Genomic DNA, 15,068 nt, shown 5'->3' with positions numbered 1-15,068 from the left:
ATTGCCGGGAGGGATACGTCTAAGCCGATTGCTCGCGCTGAGGAGATATTGCGTCTGGTTGGGCAGCCGGGGTTTGTGAGTGAAGAGCAAGTTTTACGGGATTTTGTGGATTCGATGTATCCGCAGAAGTGATTGTGAGAGATGATTTCGAAAGGCCATACCGGTTTCTGAAAGAGTAAGCTGGAATGCAGGGCTATACTGTTCTGTGTTGGGATACTTGGGGTCCTTTGAGGTAAATCGTATTATGTTGTAGAGCTATATAGTTTAGAGAGCTATTAGTACCTTCCTCCTGAGATAGTAATATGAGCAGCAACGTGACACGGCTAAATGCACTTGAGAATAAACATGCAAGGAAGACAGCTATTCTTAGGATTAGTATGGAGGTTTTGTTCTTCACCTACTACTAATATATTAGCCTGCATAATCTTGAACCATCTATGGTGAGATAAGAACCACCTTTCCTGGGTACCTAGACCTAGTTTGGTGGTGATGATGTCATTTGCTTTGTATAAAGTGATCTAGAACAGCCTGCTCGCCGGGTATAGTTAGTGGTGCCATCTGCCATAACGTAAAGTATCTTGGCCTGTAAAAGGTTTTAATAGTGGCATGACCTATATACATGGCATTGCAGTACACATGAATCGATCATAATCTAAATAGCGGTACTATCTACTTGAAATGGTACACATGTGTGGCAAATTTTCTATTATTACAATCACATGCAAATGAACCCACACCAAGGAATTAAAAGGTATATAAGAAGATGACAAGTCATATAATAAGGGAAAAAAAAGAGACTAAAGTATTATTATACCCCTTGCCCACCCAATATCAGGTTACAACTTTGAGCTATCCGATTTCTCCAACATTTACTGTTTTAACTCCATACTATACCCCTATATCTCCTTGACAAAGAGATGGAAAACCCTCAGAGATCTGCTGAAGACCAGACAAGGAATGGCCCATCCAGTGCTGTTGCTGGCGATGGTCTCAGCTCGTCTAGACGCCGGCTCAATGAATTGCTAGACGGGCCTCCTGCCCAGCCCCACCTACCAACTCCCAGCAGACCCTGGGTTCTGAGAGATAGTTTCGAAACACCACAACCAAAACATGACAAACAGACTAAAAATGATATGAAAGATTTCTTCCAGAATGTGGGAGCAACTGCAACACTTGGAGCGTCGATCACGTTTGTTCTCATTATTGTCGAGTTAAAGGATCCGCAAGAAGTTTCTCAAAAACACTTCTTTTCATTAGAAACCGTCCGCGTGTTTCTCTCAATTAGCTGGCTCCTTTTTATGAGAACTTTAGCGTGCTCCTTCTGGTTTTCTAGGTCTGGGCATCATGACAGTGTACTCTTTGCTGTGTATATATTGGTACACTCTGCCGTCATATTGTTGGGGTTAGTGGTCGCCGCATATGTTGAAAGCGTGGGATTTCTTGCTGTTGCCTTGTGTGGAGTGAGTATTTTTGGGGCCATTGTAGCCATTTGCTTCCAAGGTCTGCGTGGAGCGATCTTCACTGCCGGTCCCATGCGCAGAGGCGAGCCATTCTAGTTCTAGCATTCCCGGGTTCGAGAGACAAAGAAGACATACACTGAGGTGTCACCGGTTTCGACTCTTGGGTTTTCATGGACATTAATAGTAAATTCAACTTAGATGTATTGGAAGCTTAAGTTATATTTTACATTTTATCCTTAAAGTGCCTTCCAGTTACTGCCTCATTCGAATACCGCTGGCTTAGTATTCTACTCATTCTAAGGTCTGGGCAGTGCGGCTTGAGAGTAGTCATCGTACGTTTGCTGGTGAAGCTGATTTTGAGAATGACTGTACGAGTTGCACTTGGCATATGTATCTGACCAGACTCCAGGGAAAGTGCAATACACCTAGAAATGTTTGAATATTAAAGTAGATGAGCAGGAAACAACTAACCAGGGGGATGATATCTTATTCTCTTTATATATCCGTAACGGCTTTATTGACATACTTTCCAACTCTAGATTCCCCTTCTAGTCAAGTGATATGATTTACGTTCATATCTACTAATAAACTTGGTTACACAGGGCTTTTACACTGGTAGATGCAGAGGCCGTTCAACGCTGTTGCCATACTCAAGCCATCGTTGGACGACCGGCCTCAATGGTGTGACAGCTATCTAACTCGGAGTCCCATGCTTTGGTCCTTCAGCTAGGACACCGCTGTCACAATGCTAAAGACCCGCTGGTGTACGTATTTGACCCAGAGCTCCATGTTCATCACCATGGGTCTTCCCAGCAACCGCAGAGATCAGCATGGATCCCGCCTGCTTACGCGCGGATGACAACGCTTGTCCGCTAGATGGAAAGCTTACGTTGAGTAGAATCAACCAGAGTAGAGCCATAGGGTACAAATCCCCTGTGGATATATGCGGGAGCTTGAGGGGAGGAGATGGGGTGTTGTTGAGGGGGATTGCTTAAGTTTAGGTTGGTGGTTTAGGTGGGCTGGGTAAGAGTTTTTTATGATGGGAGATATGGCAGATGTGGTAGATGCAGGCTAGGTTCATGACCAGTATACTGTATCTCTCTAAGAGACGCCGTACTCTGCTAGGTATATACTGGATTAACCATATGATTGTGCACCCTAGAGCAATATTCTTCCCCTCAGCCATGTTGGTAGGGACGTAAGAGATACAAAGATAGGAGCTAATCATGAACACAAGACTCAGCATACTCTTTATGACATCTTACCCATAGTCGCTCATACGCAAACTGCACACCATCACCCCCACTGCCAAAAACGACAGCATACAGCTCCAACCAAGCCACTACTAGTTGGACAATGCATGTCTGTGTCCAAAAGAACCCTCACCCCCATATTGTAGCCTACACTCCCTCCCTCTCCAAATAGACCGCATCCCCGCCATACCCCTCTAACTTCCCCCTGAGTTCCTCCCCAACCTCCACGCGTTTAAACCCAAACCGTCCCCAGAACCGCTCCGTCCCATAAACCGAAACCAAACAAACAACAGAAAACCCCCTCGCAGCCGCATCCCCAAGTAACAACTCCACACACTCCCCCGCATACCCCTTCCCCCTTTCCTCCGGCAAAACCGCCACATCGTGGATATAATACGCCGCATCGCGTGCACCAGCGTCAATTTGCATATACTTTCCTCCAAGAAGCATATCTAGTTGCGGCGGTTCGCCGCGCCGAATCGGATGTGAGATTGCGTAGCCGATGAGTTGCTTATCGTTTTCTTGTTCAAGGGCGAGACAGCCCGCGGGATAGAGGGTTATCCGCTCGGCGAAGATCTCGGGGCGTTCGGGGAGGGTGGTGTGGATTTTGTTTGCGATGGTCATTAGAGCGGGGATGTCGTCGAGGGTTAGCGGGCGCCAGGTTGCCATTTTGGTGGATGGGCGGGTTTAGACGGGTTGGTGAGAAATGTGGAGAAGAGGACTGGGGAGTTCTTGAAGTTTGGAGTGGATGTGTATACGGTGGTCTAGTTGGAATGGCAAGTGTAGGAAGTAGGTTGGGTGAGAAGAAGATTCAATTGCTGCTGGCAGTGGAGAATCCAGGAAATGTGGGGTAAAGGTTTTGAGATTCAAGTTGAACTGTGGACGAATTGTGCGTGGTGACTAGGACCCGCCAAGTTTATGTAGACGCTCCTATATTTGTGACGCCACAAGAGTAATCCAATCATAGCCCCGAGACTCCCTATGGTAAAGTGGAGGCGAGTTATTTCATGAGCTATTGTCAATATATATCACAGCATTAGAGGTCCGAGGTAGAATGACCATAGAGTCTTATATAGACTATTAGAAAAACTTACCTTTAAGATGAAAAACTATGTGAACTGATAATAGCAAAAAACAAACAAAACACCATAACTGCAGCTATATTGGGAGGCTGAGTAGATTTGCAAAGGAATAGTGAGGTCACATCAGCCAACTCTATGAGTCATAACGAGGCTGTGTTGGAAACGAAAAACCATCGACCCAACTTGGTAAATAAGCCATCACAACCCCTGGAGTAACAATAACATGACAGACCTTTAGCAATCAAAAACGATTCCCGTTATACAACCCCCAGAGTAACAACTATCGATACATCCGGAATCATGGCTACACCAATCAAAACACCAACACCCGCAATCCAAAAAGCCCTCTCTCTCCCTGAAATACTCAGCGAAATCTTCCACTGGATCTACGCAGACGAGGGCCGCCTCGAAGAAATCCCAGACAGACCTCGCCACTACACCTTTGTCATCACGCGCAGGAACGACCTCCACAGCTGCGCCCTAACAAGCCGCCTCTGGTTCGCCCAATCAATCGCCCTGCTCTGGAAAATCCCGCATGATCCTGATCTGAAGCACCTCGAGCGCGACATAGAAGACCGCATTGGCCCTCTTCCTCCGTCTCGACGGGAGTTTTACGCAAAGTTCATAGACGAGGGGACCATTGAAACAACCAGGCTGGGGAAAGACGGCTCAAAATCTGAGCTGGACGGGGTCGTGTTGCCAGCTCTGAGAACATTGCGGCTATATGTACCAGTATACAACTCTGGCGTGCCGGCGATCGTGGCACCGAGGCTGAAGCAGCTGGATATTGATCCGCACGTTGAGGTTTTGCCGCCGGAGGAGTGTGTCGGGGAGAATGTTATGGGAGAGGTCTTGGAGCAGATTCCAGTAAGTCGTGGCCCACGATACTTATACCCATGCATCTATCTTGCGTATATGCGTATCTCCATGAGAGAGAACCATTTAGAGCTTACGCGTATCACTAGGCATTGTTCCCGAATGTCGACGTGGTGACTTTTGGCCTGTGTTATGCCAGGCGAAAGGACTTTGAGCGTTTCAAGAGTCGGATGCCCGGCGTCACCATCCATGACGAGGATAGTATAATCATGAATTGAAGAGTGGGGCTGCCAAAGGGCGTTGGAGTTGAAATGTGATTAGGAAAGACCTGGTAATGTATATCATGAGCCGAGATTAATCAGGATTTGCCAATCCTCTCAACACTCGGCAATCCCACTCTCTCATCCACGGAGACCCAAGAGTATCTGATGTCGTACCTGGTTTCTCGGGTCTGAAGACACAACATTTGGCGGAGCATACCCAGGAAAGCCTCCTTCTCCTCCATACCAAGCTTGCCCAAATTGCTACCCCGCCGTGAAGCCTGCACGTCCATCTCAAAGGTCTCTTCAAGCGACGGAAACACGAACCGACGATCAGCCGGCCGGTCATCTTCATCGAAATACTCACCACGCGCCTGCCAGCTACTCCACCACTCAGCCGGCAGCGACCCAAGAACAGCTACCGGCTGTGCAGCGATATAATCCCTTGTCGCAAGCGTAGCGTCAGTGCGCGAGCTAAATACCTCCAATAGAGCACATGCAAGCGTCCAAATATCCGCGGGGAAGGAGATTGGTTTATCAGGTTGGTGGTGGGCTTCTTGTGGTAGAACTAGGAGGGGGGATTGGCACTGCTCTCCTAGGGGTTCGAAGGAGAGAATGCGCTACCGAAGTCGCTGAGCATGAGATGGACTTTACTTGGTGTGATTTCCTTGGCTTTCCTGCCGAGCCATATGAGGACTGTCCCGTGTAGAGGCACGCCAGGTGATAGGAATTGTTTGTCGAGTCGGATGATGGGCTACGTACGAGGGTTGCCGAAGTTTTTGTAAAGTTGTTTTATGGAGAGACGGTTGAGGTGTGATGGAAGACGTAGGAGGACGTTTCCAAGATGAATGGTCAAATCGACACAAATCACAGGGCCGACTCTGTGTATATATGTACCCTATATTCTTCAACAGCGCCATGCTCTCATAGAGTTACCATACCCAAGATACCTCCATGAGCAGCCCCTTGGGCATGGATATATGCAACGACCAGAGCCAGCGGACTAAGGAGCGCACGAGCAACCTTGATATTAAAAAAGGAGGTCAACTTCGTCGCAGCTACACTACACCTGACCGCAGACGTGATGTAACATTTATGTGACCCGGCCGAGCTCCGGATACTGAATTCATCGTGCAGCAGAGGAAGCAAAGTCCTGCCAGGAGAGTCTGTTACACAGGGTGATTCTTCAATAGCACGTAGAACACCAGCCTCGCAAGAAGGCGAGTACGCTGTACTGACTTTGACGGCGACATAGCTTTTCTGCTGCTTGTCGCGTGCAAGCCATACAGTGGAAATGTTCCGTGGCCTAGCTTGTGCACGATCTGATATCTGCTCCCCAGTTACCATGGGGCAGTAGCCTCCAGGACGATATTTCTCTAGCCTCTCGACACCTTCAATTGGCTCGTAGTCGACGATAGGGATGTTCTCATCATACGACAAGTGACAATTCAGCCTGGACGCGCATCGCCATTGTCCTGATAAAAGCAACGGTAATCTGTGGAATTCGATGAAGCGTGGTAGCTGTCTCATCGCGTCGGCGCTCCGACTCGATGTTGGATGTGCAAGGCAAAGAGGAAGGCTGCGCCTGCGCTATGGAATATGGTGAGAATAAGCAAATATGTGCCATCCTGGGCTGGGATTAGCGCCCTGCACGTGCTCACTTTAGGGTTGGTGTCACCTATCCATAGTGTTGATTATGTACGTACTATGGATGTCAAATATGATATGCTGTATGTACTATGAAGATTCAAGCCCACTCCAGTTGATAGGGGCGAGACCTTGATCTCTGGGCTTCGGAAGTGCGAGGTCACAAGATGGATGTTATTCAAAATGCCTCGGTACCTGCCGCAGTCAGCCTGCATCTGATCAACCTATAGCATGCCTAGTAGTACGTACAGGGATGCGATGACCCCCGCAGCCAACTGGTATCTGGATTACGTATTGATGGGGCCATCAGTGATGCCACCTCCTGTACACTAAAAAGCGAAATAACATCTTGACAATCACAGACTTAGACTCATGCATGTTGATGACCAGAAACCAAACAAGATGGTTCAAGGTGCTAGAAGGGACCTTACTCAGAGAGATTCAGCTGAGAAACTACCCTCTGAAAGTACTATTTCCCTACCCCCTATTGATGCTCATATCACTCTGCTAAGCAAAATTATCACTAGAACATCCAAGCCCGGACCGCGAGCACAACCCTAGATCTCCGACAGAAAATGCTTCTCATACTAGAAACGAGATCACTCAGAAAGCCGGGGAAAAAGACGAGGTCGATTCTGACTGGGAGATTGTGGGCATCCCTATAGCCAGCGATAAACCTGCCGACCAGCCCTGTGGCGGGCACATGGGGCATTTCAGTGTTGATGTTGGATTGGGAAAAAGGAAGCAGAGGGTATATTTGAGTGACTGGAGTTTTGGTCAGCATCACCATCATGCTAATTGTAGCCATGATAGTGGCTTCGATGGGAACGATGCTTCTCGCGTCGAGGGTGAACGGGGCGGAAAAGAATGATGGTGATGCTTGGAGGAATGTTGGATGCTCAAGGCTTACCTGCTTAATAGCGGATGATCAAATGGTTGGATCAATTGAACAGAATACGGATCTACAAGTTTGAGTGTGTATAATATTGTTACTCACTTCTCCCTGAATGGCTCTGTGCTATACATACTAAATCTTGAGTATCAAGCCTAACAAAAAGGCTGCGAGCATTCACTTGGTCTTTACCGGTACTCATTGAGCACTCATGAGATGCTAATTTGAGACCCTCTTGGTTCTTACTACCCAAGTCCGTACATTGTACGGTCTTAACTATCTTGTGTTGGCTCGATATCAATCCCACTGCTGGCCCTGGGCCTCGGTCAACATTCGCTCGAGTGTCCGCCCACCTCGCAATGTAGTTGCCTTCCAATGCCAGGCGTCGTAACCTCCAGGGCACGCAATATTTTCCCTCTGCAGGAACAGGCGTTCTCCTCCGCTCTCAAGTAAACCGAGGAATAGCCAAAGACAATATCTTGCTCCAGCCGCTGTCTCTTCATCTCGTTGATAGCTCCGGCGCACCTAAGCTTTGTTCATGTAACTTATTGAATTCTCTCCTGGTCATCGCTCAAAATTCTCCGATTGTAGATCGGATCGAGCCCCACTCGCAGATGGGCGACGTCATAGATCATCAACTGACCCCAACTCTTATCAGTTACCCCGAACCCCAACCGTAGTGACTCCAACTCTCCAACAACCCCGATATGCAACACTCCAGTCACCGATAACCTTGGACTTTCATCATCACTCCTGAGTTAATCATCAAGAAAGACAATGGATCAGTTCCCAGGTGTCGCAGTCGTGACTGGTGCAGCGAGAGGTCGGTCATATTCGTAGACTGAACGTATGTAAACGTATCCACTGACATCAACAGGCATCGGCGCAGCCATCGTGACCGGCTTCGCAGAGTCGGGCTGCCACCGCATCGCAATCACCGACATCCTCGAGACCGAACTCGGCGAACTTCGCCAGTCACTCCTCACCCGCTTCAACGGCAATCCAAACGACGACCCCAAAGGCCTAACAATCCTCGCCGTACCAGGCGACATCACCTCCGAACCCTTCATCGAGTCCTTTTTCACGACCACAAAAACGGCATTCAGCCGCATCGACTACCTCGTCAACGTAGCCGGCGTCGGCAAGCCCTACCGGCGCTCCATCGAAGTCGACGTGCAAGAATTCGACTTTATCAACAACGTCAACTACCGCGCCGCATGGCTCTGCTCGCGCGCCGCGCTGAAGATAATGACTGTCCAGGAACCACTCCCTTCACCTTCACCTTCAGCCGGTACGAACGAGAGCTGGACCCGTCCGCCGCAGCGTGGGTCAATCGTCAACATCGCTTCACAGCTAGGCGTCGTATCGCGCCCCGGCGCGTCGGCGTACTGCGCCTCCAAGGCGGCTGTCATAGGAATGACGCGGGCGGATGCGATTGATTACTCAAAGGACGCGATCAGAGTGAATGCCGTCTGTCCCGGGATTGTGGAGACGGAGATGACTACGTTGGATGGAGTTGTGCGGGAGGGGCTGAGGGAGTCTGTCAATATTGCGCCGATGGGGCGCATGGGGAATGTGAGGGAGATTGCAGACTGTGTCTTATTTTTGAGTTCCTACAGGGCGTCGTTTGTGCAGGGGCATGCGATGGTTGTTGATGGGGGGTATGTTATTAATTGATGAGGTGGTTCAATATTTCTACACTTTCATCTCATATTTCTCTTCTCAGTGGTGGAAGAGACTTGTACCTTTAGGCGGCGCCACGTATCCACTGCCTCTGATGCCGATATCAAGTAGAATAGGACCCTATCGAGTTACCATTTACCACATACGTATCAAAAAGAAGAGAGTAGCATACTCGAACCGTAGTGACAACCTCGACCATCTGATTCATCCTCATCTAAAAGAGGGGAGTGACCCGGGGCCCACCTGCCAGAGTTGTGGGTGGCTCCTTGCCCTGTTGCAAAACACCCAACGAGGCGATCGTCTCATCAGAATGATAGTGAGCGCAGAGCCCCGCAAACGCCGTGGCATCAAAGACCAGCCGACCGCGAAAACAGTCACATAAAGATGGCGTCTCCTTTTCGTTATCTGGCCACTGCTGTATTGTTTCTGGCTGTAGTGTGCCGGCTACCACAGTGTCTCCATTCCTATACTGAAACTCGAGGGCGAAAATCTTCAATGTGTGGATAACATTGCCGTATTCGCAAGCCTTGGTCGGCCTCGGGGAGCAACTATACGAGATGGCGATGCCCGCCAGGCGCGACGAGACGCGCGTCCGAACGATTCGGTCCCCGCCAACGGTCTCATCGCCGCGATATTCCTGCAACGCCCTCCCGGCGAAGTCGAGCGGCTTCAACGAGGGCCTATCCACAGCAACAAGAGCGCTGCGAATCCACGATACAATATCCCACACTGTCATTGTGAACTCCAACCGGCTTCTCAACCTGGATGTAGCGTGATATACCATCGCCCAGTCGACTTGGCTGTCCGCGCCACGGTCGGCTGCGATATCAGACCAAAAGCCTCGGCACCCCTGTTCCCGGAAGCGCGATTTCCAGAATCTAACGTCGTGGAAGGCAGTTGCCATCATACGGGATGCGAGCCGCAGGTTGAAATAGTCGCCCGTCGTAAGGTGAGTTGCTATCTCCTCACGAAGCTCCAAGGGGAAACGAGCAAAGCAGTCCCTGAGGCCTGCATCGACGCCGACGCTGTATTTCGGATTCGCGCATGAGCCGGGGATATCTTCTGCAAGTGAGCGAAGCTCTTTCAGTGTTGGTGTGCGAAAGGGGCCGTCCTTCGACATGTCGACCCAGGACGGAACTATTCATTGCGCACTGTCAGTCTCCAACGACAAAGATCACAACAACTAGTGAAGACAGACCTCGAGGCTTCGGTAGCCCACTCAGAACCTCCCAGATATCGTCCAAGTCAATTCTCTTCTCATAACCCACGCATCTTACCAGGAGCTCCCAACACTCGGCATGGACAATCACCAATGGCACACACGGCGGGTCGTCTGGCCACGTTGACTCCTCACAAACGATTATCGCACCATCAGTATGTACGGTTCGCTTCGAGCGTGTCAAGGATTCAGATAGCGTGGTCACTCCGTCTAGGTAATAGACTCCTCTAGGTTAGAGCGGTGGTCTCAGCATTGATGGTCTTGCAGATCTCACGGAACCGGATTCTGTCCGGCCAGGTCTTCCGACTCCGCTCTCGTGACGCTTTGCATCCGCATAGAATGCAGCGCGTGAATGGGGAGCTCTCGGATATCTCAATGAGTGTTTTCTGCTTTGCGAGATGTGCCGTGGTTGCTTGTCAGGGTGTACCCCGAGAGAGGGTCGTGGACTGAATCCCCTGAAACTGGAGTTCTTGCTCTGTTGTCGCATATGATGTTGTGGAGCTACCATGCTTCTTGGATAGCTTAGCATTTGCGAACTTTATACTTCCCAATATCTGATCCATTACTGGGTAGCGGTGGCGCTGTGCTCTTGACAAGAGATATGCTGGTCTGGGTGACTGACTTGTCATGGCCAGGCACAAGACCAGTTTGCTAGCTACTTTGATTCTTCCTTACTGCTTTGCTGCATGTATTCTTGAGTAGCAGACGAATTGGACGGGGCAGCTAAGGCAAAGACACTAGGTAGTAGGTGGGCCGATCGTAAGCCGGGTCAGGCCTAAACCTTGCATCGAACTCTAGACAGCTGCAGTAGTCGGGCCATCCTAGCCATGATAATTTCGAAACCCTCGAAGAAGACCTCCATTCCTCCTTCAACATAAACGGGGTCGGGCTCATAAAAACCATCGAAGCCTTCCCCCCACTAATCCAAGCCGCCACGGGCGAGAGGAAAGTCATCACGATCTCCAGTGGCATGTCCGACCCGACCTCATCAACTCAACCGAGCTCGACGTTGCGCCCGCATACGCAATAAGCAAAGCCGGCGTCAACGTCGCCGTTGCAAAGTATAGCGCGCTGTATAAGAAAGAGGGCATCCTGTTCATGAGTATTTGTCCTGGGAATGTCGCGACGGAGAGGCAGACGAGCGGTAAGCCACCACACCAGCAATCCTTCACTATCCCCCTCACCAGCTGTGTCAATGTGCCTTGCTGAGATTTCTTTTTTTCACGCATGTAGGCTTCACACACAACAAAGACCAAACGCGCCTCGCGGCGTTGGCTGCGAAATTCATGAGATTCGCGCCCGACTGGAAGGGGCCCATGACGCCGGCGGAATCGGCGAGTGCGGTGCGGGCGCTGGCGCATCGGGCGTTGACTGAGAATGGGGATGCGGGGGCGTTTGTTTCGAGGAGGGGGATAGAAACTGGATGTAGATTGGTCTATATTGACGAAAAGAGTGAATAGGGATAGATCGATTGAGATGTTTGACCTTGTTGGCTATATATTGAAGCTCTGATCATAAACACACCTGATCCAATAAGCCTACTGTACTGTGTATTTAAACATTCACGGCCTGCTCCTCGCAGCTTGAACGTCCAAGCCTATAGCGACAACGAAACAACCCTTCCCATCTTCATGTGCTGGCAAACCACCACACCTCGAACACCTCAGCCCATTCCCACCAACAACCAACTCCCTAAGACAACTTGAACCCACCCGTGTTCAACCTCGTAAAAACCCTCTCGGGATCATAAGCCCTCTGAATCTTCTTCAACCGCGCAAAATTCGCCCTCGGCACCCCCGCAAACGCATCCTGCCAGTCGCCCGCATCGCCCATGTAGATGTACTCGGACGCAACGCCCTTGCGCCGGTTCAGCGCATGCAGGCGCTCGGTTGTTACGCGGCCCCAGGTCTCGACGCGTCGGTCGTCCCGGGCGAGGGACCAGCTTGTGCTGAATTGCCAGACTGCAACCATATATGTTAGTTCGATGCCATCGGACGAATAGGGGGGTAAGGAATGGGTTGTGGGATGGGTCTGCGTACTGATCATGGGCTCTTCCTCGAGACCCCAGATGTTGCCGATACCGTTGGTGTTTCCGACACGGACGGCGTTGGGGGAGATGACGTTGGCTACAAACGTCGGGGCGAGACCCTCGACGTCGGCAATCTCGGCCACTGCGTCTTTCCAGGCTTCGTAGAGGGATGTGAGCACCGCAGCGTCGGCTTTGATGGTGCGGTGGGTGAATTGGATTCTAGCAGCTGTCAGTTTTGTTTCTTCTTCCTCCCATAAAAGGAGGGAAATACAAACCTCCACATCTGCGTCGGCGTATCGAAATTACTCGACCACTCCTTCATCGTCGTGACATTATTAATTGCAAACGACGAGATGCTCGAGAAATTCGCAAACTGATCCGGCGGATTGCTCACCCCCTCCTGCACCCCCAACAACGAAGCCGACGTCACCCCCGTGGTGACATTATACGTAACCGTCGCAACCATCCCGGCGGCAATAGGGCGCTCCTTATCCAACTTGGCCGCCTCACACACCGCAGCCAAGAACCCAGGAACAGCCGCTTCATCAAACGCCTGTATCGTCGTACTAACCTCGGGAACCGCATACGTCCGCAGGACAAACCTTGTCACAATTCCAAAATTATTCCCACCCCCGCCCTTGAGCGCCCAGAAGAGATCGCGATTCGCCTCGCGGCTCGCAACAACCTGCGTCCCGTTACCCAGAACAACGTCGTAGCTTTCGACATTGTCCATCGCGAACCCGTACTTGTTGTTGAAGTAGTGGTAGCCACCGATGAGTGTTAGCCCGGGCACGCCGATGGTCTTGAGGCGGCCGCCGATCGCGACGCGGCCGTGCGGTTCGAGGGCTGTGTAGACGTCGTACCAGGTGAGCCCGGGGCCGACCTCGACTGTTTCGGGGTTTACTTTGACGGCCGTGAGGTTTTCAAGCGCGATCAGGACGCCGTTGTTGATGTTGTTTGAGCCGACGACCTGCATTGCCAAGCACCGGTAAGTATCGAATTCAGACTTCTGGGAAGACGGTTGGACGCACATTCATATGCCCACCCCCACGAACAGCAAACGGCGCATTACAATCGCTAATCGCCTCCACAGCGGTCGCGACCTCGTCCGCTGTATTGGGGACAACGATGCATGACGGCGAGAGCGCGGCGCGCTTATCCCAGTATGCGTCTGTAGCTTGCGCGGTGTACTCGTCGGACCCGGGGTAGATTATCCGCTTGGGAAAGGACTTGGAAAGTTTTTTACAGGCGCAGAGGACATTCTTTGATGAGCCGAGAGTGGTTGGAGTTGCAGATGCCAGAATCGCTGTCGCGATTGTGGCCAAATGGAGGAGCGAAGGCATTGCGAGAGTTGCTGTGGGCAATTCGGGGAGGGCGAGATCCCTGGGGTAGAAACTCGGCCTTTAATAGCCCGGCGCTTTGTTGTCTTTCATTCATATCGCAGAAATTGCGCCAAGTGCCTAGGTGCATAACTATAAGACTGCGCCCCCCAGATTCATTGAAACCTGCGTTACTCTCCGTGGAGAATTGGCTAGATCGCCGCTAGGCCCCAGCCAAAAACATCGCTTATCTCACTTTCATTTCCCTGAATATAGCACCTCCCAGCGATCCTTGCCACAATCGATGCGATCCGGGGGAATTACCTAGGCTACTACAAAAGCGCCTCGGAAAGTATCCCCAACAAGGCAAAGAATTCGAACCCAATGCAGTAGAGCCTAAATCTCCCAAAATTCAGCTGCGGCTGTGATTAGATTAAGGAATGTCAATTGCCGGCGTGGCGCCCATAAGCGTATAGTCGGCCTATCAGATGCGTTTCTATACGCAAACCGTGAGGGAGCTGACTCTCGCTAGTAGCATTCCGGCCCGTGTCTGATTCCTGCTGTTTTCCGTGCGGGAAATTGATTGGTCTTGCTGGTTATTTGACGGATTTCTTGGACATCGGCCATAGGATGGCTTACTCTATAAGAATAGTGAAGCCGGATGCAGTGTACAGGCACTTCCGGAGCTTTTATGCTAGCCCAGGCTTTCCTTGGCGACCCTTACATGTTGCTCACATAGACTCTACCTCAATATACTCCGGCCACCTATAATCGAGAGCACACCTGATAAATACTCCACAAAATACAAAATTCAAGTTGTAATAATCGGGCTTGCGCGTCTAGATGGCGATTGGATAATAACGAATCGGCACCAATAATTGGACTGCATGTACTTGGCAAGCAGTACAAGCACTGGGGTTTGGATAATGGTACAGATACATTGCTTTTCTTGCTTATTCTTGCTTGAGTGGTGCGGATGTGGCCGTTGAGGGCAGTTATAAACTTTCCATATGGCCAAAAAAATGTTATAGCAACCAATTTAGCGATGGATTCTATGATAGCGCAGGGTATGCCTATTTCAGGTCAACAGCACTAGAAGCAGTGAGTCCTTGTTTCTGGTGATGGTGAAAGAACATGACCGATAAAACGAAACTGCTAGTAACAATACCCTTAGAATGTTTATAACAGAGTCCAGGACGGGTCTCTGTCTCTTCGACCGGCTATATGCCAGACTTGTGTATTTTCTGATCCTTAATGTGGTATCAATGGCAGTTGCAGTACTATCAGCAGGACCAGTACTTCAAGGCCGACTAAATGTGTTCAATAATATGTATCTAATAGATGGAATATATCATGAGGTCTTGCAATATTTCCTTCACTACAGGTACTCACCGAAGAAAAATATACG

At 50.3% G+C, this 15,068-nt stretch overlaps 7 protein-coding genes across 7 annotated transcripts; 3 read left to right on the top strand and 4 right to left on the bottom strand.

Annotated features, from left to right (window-relative positions):
- Window positions 1-802: 802 nt before the first annotated feature.
- Window positions 803-1,671, top strand: BJX68DRAFT_242365 (uncharacterized protein). The gene has a single exon (XM_071040976.1). The coding sequence runs from the start codon at window positions 918-920 to the stop codon at window positions 1,554-1,556; it is 639 nt and encodes a 212-aa protein (XP_070896510.1). The 5' UTR covers window positions 803-917; the 3' UTR covers window positions 1,557-1,671.
- Window positions 1,672-2,860: 1,189 nt separating this feature from the next.
- Window positions 2,861-3,382, bottom strand: BJX68DRAFT_269338 (GNAT family N-acetyltransferase; the record flags this gene model as incomplete). Its single annotated transcript, XM_071046315.1, has 1 exon — window positions 2,861-3,382. One exon carries the CDS (start codon window positions 3,380-3,382, stop codon window positions 2,861-2,863), a length of 522 nt encoding a protein of 173 aa, XP_070896509.1.
- A 585-nt stretch (window positions 3,383-3,967) lies between these two features.
- On the top strand, window positions 3,968-4,927 carry BJX68DRAFT_136264 (uncharacterized protein). The gene is made up of 2 exons (XM_071036386.1): window positions 3,968-4,662; window positions 4,761-4,927. The coding sequence occupies exons 1-2, from the start codon at window positions 4,096-4,098 to the stop codon at window positions 4,887-4,889; spliced, it is 696 nt and encodes a 231-aa protein (XP_070896508.1). The 5' UTR covers window positions 3,968-4,095; the 3' UTR covers window positions 4,890-4,927.
- A 42-nt stretch (window positions 4,928-4,969) lies between these two features.
- Window positions 4,970-6,498, bottom strand: BJX68DRAFT_256927 (uncharacterized protein; the record flags this gene model as incomplete). Its single annotated transcript, XM_071043257.1, has 5 exons — window positions 4,970-5,466; window positions 5,496-5,567; window positions 5,634-5,750; window positions 5,822-6,272; window positions 6,307-6,498. 5 exons carry the CDS (start codon window positions 6,496-6,498, stop codon window positions 4,970-4,972), a joined length of 1,329 nt encoding a protein of 442 aa, XP_070896507.1.
- Window positions 6,499-8,187: 1,689 nt separating this feature from the next.
- BJX68DRAFT_256926 (SDR family NAD(P)-dependent oxidoreductase) lies at window positions 8,188-9,087 on the top strand (the record flags this gene model as incomplete). Its single annotated transcript, XM_071043256.1, has 2 exons — window positions 8,188-8,233; window positions 8,288-9,087. The coding sequence occupies 2 exons, from the start codon at window positions 8,188-8,190 to the stop codon at window positions 9,085-9,087; spliced, it is 846 nt and encodes a 281-aa protein (XP_070896506.1).
- Window positions 9,088-9,307: 220 nt separating this feature from the next.
- BJX68DRAFT_269336 (F-box protein) lies at window positions 9,308-10,213 on the bottom strand (the record flags this gene model as incomplete). The annotated part of the gene is made up of 1 exon (XM_071046314.1): window positions 9,308-10,213. One exon carries the CDS (start codon window positions 10,211-10,213, stop codon window positions 9,308-9,310), a length of 906 nt encoding a protein of 301 aa, XP_070896505.1.
- A 1,622-nt stretch (window positions 10,214-11,835) lies between these two features.
- On the bottom strand, window positions 11,836-13,698 carry BJX68DRAFT_242359 (FAD-binding oxidoreductase). The gene is made up of 4 exons (XM_071040975.1): window positions 13,373-13,698; window positions 12,617-13,311; window positions 12,352-12,560; window positions 11,836-12,273 (listed from the first exon to the last, which is right to left on the bottom strand). Exons 1-4 carry the CDS (start codon window positions 13,682-13,684, stop codon window positions 12,005-12,007), a joined length of 1,485 nt encoding a protein of 494 aa, XP_070896504.1. The 5' UTR covers window positions 13,685-13,698; the 3' UTR covers window positions 11,836-12,004.
- Window positions 13,699-15,068: the final 1,370 nt, after the last annotated feature.

Source organism: Aspergillus pseudodeflectus (genome assembly GCF_044049435.1).
Source record: "Aspergillus pseudodeflectus strain CBS 756.74 chromosome Unknown BJX68scaffold_38, whole genome shotgun sequence".
NCBI lineage: Eukaryota > Fungi > Ascomycota > Eurotiomycetes > Eurotiales > Aspergillaceae > Aspergillus > Aspergillus pseudodeflectus.
Note: the sequence above shows the minus strand (reverse complement) of the source record. Positions and strands in the feature narration are given on the sequence as shown.